This window comes from Hyperolius riggenbachi, chromosome 3 (assembly GCF_040937935.1).
Source record: "Hyperolius riggenbachi isolate aHypRig1 chromosome 3, aHypRig1.pri, whole genome shotgun sequence".
Taxonomy (NCBI): Eukaryota; Metazoa; Chordata; class Amphibia; order Anura; family Hyperoliidae; genus Hyperolius; species Hyperolius riggenbachi.
Genome location: NC_090648.1, coordinates 498,994,044 through 499,007,056, shown reverse-complemented (window position 1 = coordinate 499,007,056; position 13,013 = coordinate 498,994,044). Strand labels below are relative to the sequence as shown.

Genomic DNA, 13,013 nt, shown 5'->3' with positions numbered 1-13,013 from the left:
GCTGCAGTTGGTTTGATAAAAGTTTATTTCATCATTGAAATCCATTTTTACCTGCCAGCTGCCTGAGATGCAATGCATCCATAGGAATGGTTTTCTGGTGAGTTGTGGAGAAGGTTCAGGTGATCGCTAGGGGCCGCCAGTGAGAAGTTATTATAATTTTATGCTAATGTATGCAGCTGCTGCATGTGCTTGCTCCCATTTTAAAGCTGAAGTATTTTGCATGAAGTCAGAATTAAAACCATCTCATTGATCAGCCTTGGGGCGTTCTCCAGCCCCCCGCCCCAACCACTATGAGGCTGCGCACGCTCTCCAGTCTCGCTCCCGTGGCCAGGAGAGTTTTTTGCGCCTGAGCAATAGTACTGCGCAAGCAACTCTCGGCGACGCGGCATGCGCGAGGCAGGGCCGCACATGCACAGTAGGCCCCAACTGGACTGTTACTGAAGATCCAGGAGGACAGCGCCGAGGGAGCGATCAGGCTGGAGGAAGCCCCAGGTATCTATTTTTTTTTCTAACGTCTCTGGTTTCCTTTAAAGAGGCCCTGTAGTAACATATAGTAGAATGTAGTATATTATTCAGGATACCCACTTTTATGGTAATTTTCCTGGTTTCCGTATCAGAAACCCTTCCTATGGCCCCATTCACACTTACAAAACTTTAGCACTTTTGCTAGCATTTTGCTCTGGCGTTCTTTTGGCGATTAACGCCCAAAAAAATCACTATTCACACCTGGCGATTTTTTTACGATCGCGTTTTGGGCTTCTATAGCACTGAAACGCGATGGCCGGGAAATTGCCTGAAAATGGTGCAGGCTATGCGTTTGCGTTTTTGGGCAATTTGCGGCGATTAGCGCAAATCGCCCAAATGAGAACGGGCCCATAGACTTTTATTACCCTAGCGCTTTGAAAAGCGATAGCGTTTGAGCGTTTTGCCGAAATCGCCAGCAAAATGCTCAAGTGTAAATGGGCCCTATATCTATATATTGCTTTATATTGGTATGTAGCCCCGCCCTCCCTAGCCTGGGCTGTTTAGCTATGCGGAATTCTCCTCTTGGAGCATTCTGAGAGACCAGACATTATTTCCACTGGCTTTGGAATTCTCAGAAACAAACACTCTGCAGAGCAGCACCTGACAGGACTAAAGATGTCACCACCTGTGACACTTAAAGAGAAACTCCATCCAAGAATTGAACTTTATCCCAATCAGTAGCTGATTCCCCCTTTTACATGAGAAATCTATTGCTTTTCACAAACAGACCAGCATGGGGCGCTGTATGACTGATATTGTGGTGAAACCCCTCCCACAAGAAGCTCTGAGGACCGCGGTACTTTTGACAGTTTGCCACAATGTAACAAGATTCACAAACAGGAAATATCTGTTTACAGCTGTCTCTAACGGCCAAAACAGCTAGCAGCAGCTACATAACCTGCCCACAGTAAAAATGTCACCATGTAATAAATATCAGAATGTAAATCGGGGAGAGGAAAGATTTTACAATGAGCAAACACTGACTAAATCATTTATACATAATTATTGTAAAAATGAAGCACTTTTTTTTATTGCACTAGTTTCACTACAGTTCCTCTTTACACTCTACATTTGTATGATTATTTCCCTGCAGAGAACCCGTCTGATGCTCCTGTCACCATCACAGAGCCATACCGATCCCTAACAGGACACACGGCGAGGATTACTGGCCTGTCGTGGAGTCCGCACCATGACGCCATGTTGGCCTCTGCCAGCTATGATGGTACAGCTCAGGTAAGAGACGCCACATTATTATTGATTTATAAAGCGCCAACCTATTCCATGGCATTGTACAAAGTAAAAAAACAAACATGGGGTAAATAATACAGACAATGGTATACACCAATATACAAAATACAGAATCGATACAAAGTGCAGAATTGGTAATAACCGTGACATAATTAAAGGAACACTATCGATTTAGGCTATTTTTTTTAACCTGGGATTGAGAGAGTTCCTGAAGTGCTGGTAAATAATGATGAATATAATTCACTTGGTTATCTCTTTTGTTTACTGTATCAAATTCCTTTCACTCTAAACTGATGCTCTAATCTGATGACAGAGTGAGCCATGAGAAGAGGGGGAGTTCCCTCACAGTGCATCTGCTAATCCTGTGTGTGAGAGAATGTCCTGTGTCTCTGACTGAAGTGTCTGAAGAGAGCAGAGGAAATGTAACTAGTTATAAACATTTGTAATTGTCTGTGACACCACAGCTTTTCATACTTTTTTTATTTGCTTTTTTTTTTTTTTTTTTTTTTGCTTTCAGAGAAAAATACTCTGTAGTCTGATATGCAAAAAAAAACAACAACAAAAAAACAATGCGGACTGTGCATTGACACAGACACCCCTTTTAAGACTGATTTGTCCCAATAGACCAAAATCATACACACAATGAATTAAAGCTTTTGCCTCTGATATTTAACATGAAAAGTAGGAAAATGTTTACACAGCTTCTTGGACATTATTTGTACATTGTCATTTTAGAACCCTTGGTTTGATAGTGTTCCTTTAAAATAAATAAATGTGTAACAAAATCCAAAACACAAAAGGGTGAGAGAGCCATGCCCTTGTGAGCTTACAATCTAAAGGAACAGGGGGAACAAGAGGTGGGGTAGTATATAATATTCATACTTGCAGGCAGTGTGTTTTAGGTTATGTGGTAGGAAGTACAACTGGGCCAGAGGTCAATAGGTGAACTGGCCTAAGGTAGGGCGTATGCTTGATGGAAAAAGAGAGTTTTGAGGGCACATTTAAAGATAACACAGGTTGGGGAGTGACAGATGTGTTGTGGCAGGGAACTCAGAGGAGGGGTGAAGCAGGTGAGAAATCTTGTATAGGTGAATGTGAGGAGATGATCCTAGAGGAGGATAATAGGTCATGTGCAGATCTGAGCTTACGGTTGGGTTATGCATAGCATCATCTTCACCCTCACCGATGCCGGTTACTGGGGACTTTGCTGTACATCAGAACTACTGAATATGGAAAAGGAATGAATGTCTTTCTGTCCTAGGTGTGGAACGTTCTACAAGAAGAGCCTGTGAGTAATTACCGTGGGCACAAGGGCCGGCTTCTCTGCATCCAGTGGTCTCCAGTAGATCCAGACCAGGTGTGGACCGGAGGGGATGACTTCTGCTTGCACAGCTGGTCCTTAGCTAAGCAGGAGCACAGCCGTCCACCAGCCGTAGGTCAGTTCACAGCTCCCTGGTGAAAGCCAGAGAATAGCGAGGCTTATAATCTGCTGAGAGCATTCATTTACCCAAGAGTGGTCAGTGAGGTTCTAAGCATTCCCAGCTGATGCTAATTTATTCACTATATCAGCTTGGAGACGGACCAATCAGAGGCAGCAGCTGGTATTTTTCATTGGTTTATTTCCAAGCTGCATAAAGATCGCAGTGACCATCCCTGGCTTTAGCAATGGTGATAATAGTTATATTGATTACCAGCCTATGCATAACATTACTTCGGGGGCACTTAAAGTGATCTATAACTCATCATTTCCTGTGTTATGTAAGATTGACAGCATAAAATCTACTACCATAAAAAAAATAGCAGAACAGAATTCAAACCGTTACGCACAGCACTTTATTCTTCAGCTGAAAGCTCCTTGCTTCAGTGTGCAGCTTCTGGCCGCCTCTATTATCTGTTGTTTACATTGTTTTCTCAGATACATTTAGTAAACTTAAAGAGAACCAGAGACGAATAAATATCATATTTATACATACCTGGGGCTTCCTCCAGCCCCATCAGCCTGGGTCGCTCCCATGCCGCCTTTCTCCGCTGCCTCTGTCCGCCGGTACCGGGTCCCATCATTTTCGGCCAGTCGACGCAAGCGCAGTGTGCTCCCTCCGTACTGCGCAGGCACATGCGTAAAGAGTCGGAGGGAGCCCCTGTGCATGCGGAAGACTGGTCGTGTCCAGCGGAAGTAACAGGACCGGGTACCGGCGATAGAGGCAGCGGAGGACGACGGCGTGGGAGCGATCCACGCTAATGGGGCTGGAGGAAGCCCCAGGTATATGTGACATCTTTTTTTCATTTTTAAAATACGTTCGTCTCTGGTTTCCTTTAGGCTGCTTACACACCAAGACGTTACAGGCGCACGTTAGTGCGCCTGTAACGCTCCCCCAACGCACAGCAATGTAACACAAGTGGGCTGTTCACACAGCCCACGTTGCGTTACATGTAATGCTGCACGTTCGGTGCAAAGTGCAGCATGCTACGGCGTTGGAGCGGCTATAGCCGCGTTAGACTGTTTGCACATGCGCAGTGGGGGGCGGAGAGGAGGCGGGGAGAGCCAGCTACAGTAGCCGCGCACATGGCTACTTAATATTCACTGCACTGGCGGCAGCTGATTGGCCGGCGGGACCACGTGATGCGGAGTGTCTCGCTCCGCATCACGTGGTCCCGCTGGCCAATCAGCGCCACTCTGGGAGACATTATAGGAATCGAGCCGCCGAACGCGGCTCACTCTACCGTCGGCTTTTGCAGCACCATACGTTGTGTTAGGTGCACGTTATGCGACCTTAACGTGGCACCTAACACAACGTCTTGGTGTGCAAGAAGCCTTAAGCAAAGTGCTGAAACTGAGCTCTATTTGATTCTAGTATGTGTGCATTGAGAAGTGATTACTAGATGGATTTTAATATATAAATGCAGTGGCAGCTTTCAGAGCAGATAAACTGTACTTGGGCATTTTGTAAACAGACAATATTACTTGTGAACAAAAGCAAATATAACTGAATGGGTAATAAAAATTAGGAAAACACATTTTATTGAGTGTTATGTCAGAGTTTTATCCCACTATAGCATCTAAAAATAAAACAAATACCAAAAAATAGATAATGCCTCAAAAATATATTTAAACGCTCCTATCTTTCTTAACTAAGTTTGTATATGCCTCTTCCACTTTTTTTTTTTTTTTTTCCTGGTCTGGGTACCTTTACCTAACTGCAGGAACTGTGTAGTGCCAGTGGGATTGTGGGAGGTTTTTTTTTTGTTTTTTTTAGGCTACAGTATTAAGCTTATCTCAGCATGCAAATAACAGAAAGCTTACTATTTTGGATAAGATAAAGACACTATGATCAGAAAGTAATTGAACCTCCCCTCCCTTTGAAGAGTTTACTCAGTGAGGTTAACCTATTGTCTAGGGTGATGTTTGCTGTTGAAGGGACAGTAAGCTGTGGCAGTAAGGAAGGTAAAATTAAGTTGGGTTGGAAAAAAAAGGGGGGCAGACGTGATGTCACTTTTGGCATCACAAAGAAACAAAAAAGATGGAACCCAGGAGAAATATTCTTTTTTTTTTTTCATTCGTTATGGAGAGGAGGATGCACACCGTCAGTTGGTAGCAGATGGGATGTGCCATGGCTGTCTGGTTACCAAGTGGATCAGTATGTCAGAGGATTAAGCCGTTTAACCATCCACTTGTATAATGCTCCTTTATAGAACCATATACACAGGACCATCACATCGACACACAACATTTCGGAGCGTGCCTCCCCTTTGTGACCATCTCAAAAAGCAGCTACGATAACATCACAACATTTATACCACACTTACACAGCTCAGCAACCAATCCATGGCTGCCAGGATCAGAAAAGCCAACAGCACGGACCGCATGGTGCTGCAGGACATTCCATCCGTCACTCCCCCTGCTGCGGACTGATGCTGAAGTCTACCATCTGGTCCGCCTCTGCCGGGTGGGGGGGCGTTGCCGCAGATGGTGGCGTCTGACTTGAGTGGGTGGCTCTGGCCTAACGCATCAGCTGAGTGTTCCCTTTATTCATTGGCTTGCAGTAAGTTACAATAGTTCCTTATCAGGTCCACTTTGAGCTAAGGCCTCGCTCACATCAGGGAGGTTTCTGTGCGCTTTTCATAGAGCATTGCGCTGTGCGTTCTGCAAGGTATTGCTTTTACCATGTCATTGAATGTGCCTCGTTCACATCTATGCGCTGCGCTGAGCTGCGTTACTAAAGCGTAGTGTTGCATGCATTTCTGTGCGTTGAGCTGTAAAGCGCACATCAATGCAAGTGAATGGGTGCGCTTTTTTAGAGCATAGAGCATGCGTTTTTGACCCCTAATTGAAAAAACAAAACATTTTCATATGAAAACAAATCTTTTTGGGCTACGGCTACAATAAGCAAAACATGCTTAACTACGTAAGGACCACCTCATGCCCATGGACGTGACCGCGGCGGAAGCCCCAGGACCGCTTAATGCCAATTGGCGTCAAGTCCTGGGGCTGCAGTTTCCCAGGGACCGGCCGCGCACATGCGCTATTGTTCCCTGCCCGTTCACGGAGATCAGCTCCGTGATTAGCCTGCTGGCCGCTGCTTGTAAACGTAAGGGGAAAGAAATCCCCTTTGTTTACAACTGTACAGCGCGGCCGCAGAGCTGTATGAGATCGGCGATCCCTGGCCTCTGGTTGGCCGGGGATTGCCATCTTCTCATAGGCTGATGCCTATGAGAGGCGGAACAGGACGGATCGCCGTCCTGTTCCAAATCAAGCACAGGAGGGGAGGAGGGAGGGAGAGAGAGCCCCATAGAGGCCGAAGAAAAAAAAAAACAAAAACAAAAACAAAGTGCAGCAGTGATCGGACCCCTCCGGCGGCATGTCCCCTTAGGGACAAAAAAAGGAGGTGAGTCCGATCGTTGGGCACCCAAGCTGGGCTGTGCAGGAGGCTGAAAAGCCTGCACAGCCCAGTACAGTAGAAAATGGCCTGGTCTTTAGGGGGGTTAGCGCTGTGGTCATCAAGTGGTTAAAAATAGCGCACTGCACAAACGCATGTGTTTTTTTATCATGCTTTTTTACATGTTTCTCATGCACCCAATGTGAACGAGGCCTGAGTGATCTGCTATTGGCTGTTATGATTCTGGCAGCCATTGATTGGTGGTTAAAGAGACTCTGTAACATGAAAAAGATCCCCTGGGGGGTACTCACCTCGGGTGGGGGAAGCCTCCGGATCCTAATGAGGCTTCCCACGCCGTCCTCTGTCCCACGGGGGTCTCGCCGCAGCCCTCCGAACAGCCGGCGACTGTGCCGACTGTCAGTTCAATATTTACCTTTGCTGGCTCCAGCGGGGGCGCTGTGGCGACTTTCGGCACGGAAATAGACGGAAATACCCGATCTCCGTCGGGTCCGCTCTACTGCGCAGGCGCCGGAAACTTGCGCCTGCGCAGTAGAGCAGACCCGACGGCGATCGGGTATTTCCGCCTACTTCGGCGCCGACAGCCATCAGAGCGCCTGCGCAGGAGCCAGGAAGGTAAATATTGCGTCACCGCTGTACGGAGGGCTACAGCGAGACCCCCGAGGGACGCAGGACGGCGTGGGAAGCCTCATTAGGATCCTGAGGCTTCCCCCACCCGAGGTGAGTACCCCCCAGGGGCCGTTTTGTCGTTACAGTTCCTCTTTAAGCTCTCTCTTTTTTTGTATCACATTTCTAAACTTGAGAGTGATCACTAAAAACAGGATAGGTAAGCTAAATAAGTAATTTCTAATTGGGTTTTTTTTTTTTTTCAGTTGTTATGGAGTTTCATCCCACTTTAAATGTATGTGTCACTTACTTGGTGCAACCAAAATGCTATCATTACAGGGGTCACACCTTACAATGCACCTCCCTGACGCACACACATTGTATAGTGCGGGTGATCCCTAAATACCTTCTGTTTGTGCAGGAAGGAAAGCTGTTGAATTGGAGAAGAAGCGTTCCGGTCAGCCCAGAACTAAGGGGAAGAAGAAGAAACGGACTGAGGGCGTCAATCAGGACTCGGTGGGGGATGTGATTAGCGAGGAGAGAGCCAGCCCCCTTTCCCCAGCACATAATGGAACGTCCGACCAGGAAGAGGAACAAGAAACTAATGATGTGGTGGCGGCAGACAAGACTGAGCCACAGGAAGGTAAGTTATTGTTATATCTAGGATTGGTGAAGGACTAGGAAAGAAAGCGAGACTGGCCTGCAAAAAAGACTAGTTTAGAGCAATGTGGTATGAAACGTAAAATTACATTTTTGTTCTAAAACGTTAAAGGACCACTATTGTGATTTTTTTTTTTTTTTTTTTTAATAGATGTAAACACACTAGCCCATATCCTCATGTTTTTTTTTTTTAGCATTTTGTTTATTTTTTACGAAAGCAATCCCTGGAAGGGACCTGTACAAAATTGTCGGCTGGCTGTATCCCTAACTTGGACATGTCGGAAATGATCTACCGACCCATCTATCTGTTGAAGAAACTTATGGTGTATTCCCAGCATTAGTTTCCGTGCTTCTGATAGCAATCTCTAGACTGTCATTGTGCCCTCGTTGAATTTAACCATGCTTTGCTGTTATTGGTTCATTGCTAAACGTTGGGGATCGCTGGTTTTGTAACGATGGTTATTGAGCACAGCAAAAAATAAATAGATAAAAAGAGTTGGCGGGGCGTTCAAAACCAGCCTTATTGGCCTGCCGACAGACTATACACACGGGCAAACTGTCGTCAGAACAGCCACACCGCGGGCGGGTCTGACGACCCGTAGTTTGAAGAAATCAGGCGTGTGTACGCACCTTAGAGACCAAGGCATACACGCACTTCACTGCAGCTAAAGGTGAGTACACACGCACTACAAAAAGGAACGACGGTTCCGCTGGACCCTCCCGCTGGGCGGTCTTTTAGCCGACAGTATGTACGTGTGTACTTGCTGTCGGCGTACTGATAAGGCTGTTTCTTTTTTATTCAGAAACAACCTTATCAGTCCGCCGACAGCGCGTACACCTGCACATACTGTCGGCTAAAAGGACCCGTCGTTGCCTTTTGTAGTGTGTGTGTACGCACCTTAAGTGATGAGATTGCTGGTTGCAGGACAAATTAACAGATTAACTTGTAATCAATTGGGCAAACAAAATTGAGAGAGTTTCTGCTACACTCCCATAACCCCCACCCTGACCCCGCATATGTTCCACATTGTTTAAAGGTGCATACACACCTAACAATTTATGCCGTTCGGGGATCGGAACCCAATCCCCTTGGGCAACATCGCTGGGCCTGCCTGTACAGATGCGTGTCAGCTGTGTAACCGACTCCACGTTCTGTTGCTATGCAAGGGGGCGGAGGAACGACAGAGTGGCGCGCGTTTGACATCATGCGGATGGCAGGGCAGCGGTGGCGTCTTCAAAGTTGGCTGCAGCGTGGCCAAGTTGAACCCCTGTATGGATCACTTGGGGTGGGGCCATCGCTGGCTGGGGGCCGACTTTAATCACCTGATTGTCTGATTTTGGTCTGATGGACGACAATCAGACGTGTACGCGTGGCATTCGACTAGACGAGTGGCTGATAACAGGCGGTTTGCCCGATCCATCCGGCGTATCGACTCGCATGACTGGTGGGCTGATATCGTGCAGTTGGCCAAGTGTGTACAACGCCATTTGAACTATGTACTTGTTTTGAATGCAGCCATGTCCTGCAGTCCGTCGTTTCACCAGCACATGCAGGATGTAAATGAGTTGGTTGTTCATTTGGTTGGTGTGCAGAAAATACAAGTCATGTAAACGATTTCTCGTGGTGTCGGTTATGTTGTGACGTTGGTCGTGCACCTTGTTGAATGAGAATAGGAGGCTTTACACACCCGTAGAATGTTTGTTACTGAGAGTTCAGAAGCCAGTAAAAATAATGCCTGCCTGTTCAATACAGGCAGGCATTATTTACAATTGTGTTGTGTATCTTATTCCTTATTACCTGTATTGTTGTATCCATTGTCTTTTACCTGTATTGTGCTGTCACCCGTGTTATCATTGTCTGCAATCCTATGTATTGTACAGCGCTGCATAATATGTTGCCACTATATAAATCCAATAAATAAGAAGTGAATACCCTGGATAATTTACTGCATTTTACTATATTTCACTTCAGGGCCTCTTTTAACAAACTAATGCCTTCAATTAAATTAAAATTGATCTCTGTGTCAATGACCTCTTTGTTCTCTTTAGCTAGGGCTTTGTTTTTGAACTTATGCTAAATTTTTTGGTCCTTTGAAAGTTAGAGACACTGAAGCGAAAAAAAATATATAATATAATGAATTGGTTGTGTACTATGAATAATTACTAGAAGATTAGCAGCAAGGAAAATATTCTCATATTTTTAGTTTCAGGTATATAGTGTGTTTTCTAACATTGCATCATTCTCTAATATGTGCAGATTACACAACACTCAGCATTCAAAATGATTCTTTCAGAGCAGTCTGTGAACTAATGACCTCTCCTCTGGCAGAGAAAAAGTAAACAGTTGAGATAATAAAAGACAGCCCTCTCCACGACTTTGAAAGTCTCAGAGCTTAATTGCTTTTTTGTATAGAGAGAACTGGAGTTTCTTAACTTTTCCTGTACTGGAAACAATTAGACTGATGTATCTGATCTTAATGTTTTATTTCTTAGCTGTACTACACATACAAATCATAATATCATATTTTTTTTCGCTTCAGTGTCTCTTTAAGGATTCTGCTAAGTTATTCTAAGTGATTCTGCTGAGGAGTGGCCTTGTCTTACCGGTAATCTGCAGGATTTTGTATGCATTGGCACATTTTTTTCCAGTACTAAACTTTTCACGGATTTTCAGATAAATCTATACCCTCTTGTCTGCTTTTTTTCCCCCTTCTCGGAGTTAAACCCGTCGCCAAGTTTCCTCTCCGCAGAGTTGGGTAGAAGTTGGACTCAGGAGGGAAGTTGTGGATTAATTGAGGACAAAGTTTAGGAATACAGTTCTGATTCCGAATGAGATGTCTTATGACGCTCGTCTAACGTATGAATAATTTACTAAGCTTAAAAAAATAATAAGTTTAGTATAAGAGCTGTCGGAGTACAGCGGAGTTCTCCACGATGATTCGCAGTCCATAAATGATGCATAAGTGTGAATTATTTACCGTACGCCCTGTTACTCCGGACCCCTCTGACCCACGCTTGTAACTTCACTATTACTGGCCTGAAACATTGGCATGAAATTTCATCAAGTTGTTCTATCGGGTCGGCTTGCTGTTTGCGTATTACGCTTTAATTTGTACTGTGTTTTTATATTTTATTGGATTCCGTCGGGCCTCTGTGGGCGGTTTATGAATAAAACAAGGCGATACATTATTTAGTAATTAGATGATTTGCGGAAAAAACAACTTTGTGATATTCGTTCATGTTGTGTTTTATTGTAAAAATGATCAAATAGAAGCCATTGGTTGAAGCAAGTCCTGCGCTTAAACGGTTTTATAGACAGAGGCACTCAGGGGAACGATTGAATTTAGTCAGAGAACGGTCCGGCAGGTCTGCCGCTGTGCGTAGCTGGGAAAGTTAAACATTTGTCTAAACTTTACAGCTCATTTATAAGGGAGTGGTGACCTGGTAAATGGACTCTGAACAGAAGAAAAAAATGCCAAACTGAAATTACCTGTGGCTTCCTCAAGCCCCCTGTAGTCTGCCGGCCACGTTAGCGTGCGACTTGGCTGGGAGTTGTGCGCAACTGTGCATGTGCGGCTCGACTGTGTACCCGTCTCGCTCGCATGCTTGTCGCCTTGAGCGTTCTGCATAGGGGCAGTTCTCAAAAGAATGAACCATGTGTGCGCAGAACGGACGACGTACGCTACTGGAGTTGCCAAGTTGCGCGCTAACGGGGCCATCTGCGGTACAACGGAGGGAGCCCAGAGGACCCCGAGGGGCCTCAGGGACTATGGAGGGGCTGGAGGAAGACCCAGGTAAGTTCAGTTTGGCATTTTTTCCCTTTAATGGATTGATTCTTTTTTGTTCTTCAGTTTATCTATATATATGTTACGGCCAGAACCCGTAGTGTGGCCACTTCGCGTTCTGGCCAGCCACTTCGGGTTCTGGCTGGCCAATGTGCGAAGTGGCCGCAGCGCAGCGGCCAATGTTAGAAATGGAATGTTTACGCCGTGTCGCTGCGGCCAAATTGATGACAACTTTCTTAATTTAATGAAATATAGCCGGCGGCAATGTAATAGAGGAAGCCGCCGGCTTTCGCACTGCCTCTCTCCTCTCCCCCGCCCCCCTCTCTCTCTCCTCTCCCCGCCGCTCCCATACAATATACGTAGCAGCCGGCGGGGACATGCAGCTGGAGAGTCGTTCGTCGCAGCAGGGGCAGCAGAGCGGGGAGGCTGCAGACATTGCTTCTGCCAGCACCCGCTCTGCAGGAACGGCAGGATTCCCCTGCTGCGACGAACGACTCTCGGGACACGCGTGTCCCCGCCGGCTGCTACGTATATTGTATGGGAGCGGCGGGGAGAGGAGAGAGAGAGGGGGGCGGGGGAGAGGAGAGAGGCAGTGCGAAAGCCGGCGGCTTCCTCTATTACATTGCCGCCGGCTATATTTCATTAAATTAAGCACGTAGTCATCAATTTGGCCGCAGCGACACGGCGTAAACATAACATTTCTAACATTGGGCGCTGCGGCCACTTCGCACATTGGCCGGCCAGAACCCGAAGTGGCCGGCCAGAACTAGAAGTGGCCACACTTCGGGTTCTGGCCGTAACATATATAAAATCGGATGTGTATGTGTATATGTGCCGCGATCACATAACGAAACGAACGAAACTTGGTATACAGATCCCTTACTACCTGGGATGATATGTTCTGGGGGTCTCGTGGCCCCCCTGCACACCTGGGCGGAGCTACAAACAGCCAATCAGATTCCACCCATTCAAGCGAATGTAAAAAAAATGAAAAAGGCTGCCATTCTCACAGTAATCAAGCCAGAGTCCCCACACTTGGCACAGTTGGTCACTTGGTGGCCGAGAATACAAATCCAGGAAAAGTGGGCGGAGCATAAAACAGCCAATGAAATTTCAGACATTAATTTTAAATGGAAAAATGTAAACTGCAGCCATTCTTACACTATTAATCGCAGGGTTCTCAAACTTGCCACACTTGGTCACTGGGTGACTGAGATTAATATTCAGGAAAGTGGGTGGAGCCTACAACAGCCAATCAAAAGTCACCTATTGATTTTTAAGGGGAATATTAAAACTG

The 13,013-nt window shown here is 46.0% G+C and overlaps 1 protein-coding gene across 3 annotated transcripts in view; it reads left to right on the top strand.

Annotated features, from left to right (window-relative positions):
* Nucleotides 1–13,013, top strand: part of GEMIN5 (gem nuclear organelle associated protein 5) — a 115,980-nt gene that overhangs the window by 50,949 nt on the left and 52,018 nt on the right. For all 3 annotated transcript variants that reach the window (XM_068278305.1, XM_068278303.1, XM_068278304.1), the window contains exons 15-17: nt 1,619–1,758; nt 3,035–3,209; nt 7,693–7,914. In XM_068278305.1, coding sequence (XP_068134406.1) covers nt 1,619–1,758; nt 3,035–3,209; nt 7,693–7,914 — 537 coding nt within the window. The remainder of the gene's footprint in view (nt 1–1,618; nt 1,759–3,034; nt 3,210–7,692; nt 7,915–13,013) is intronic.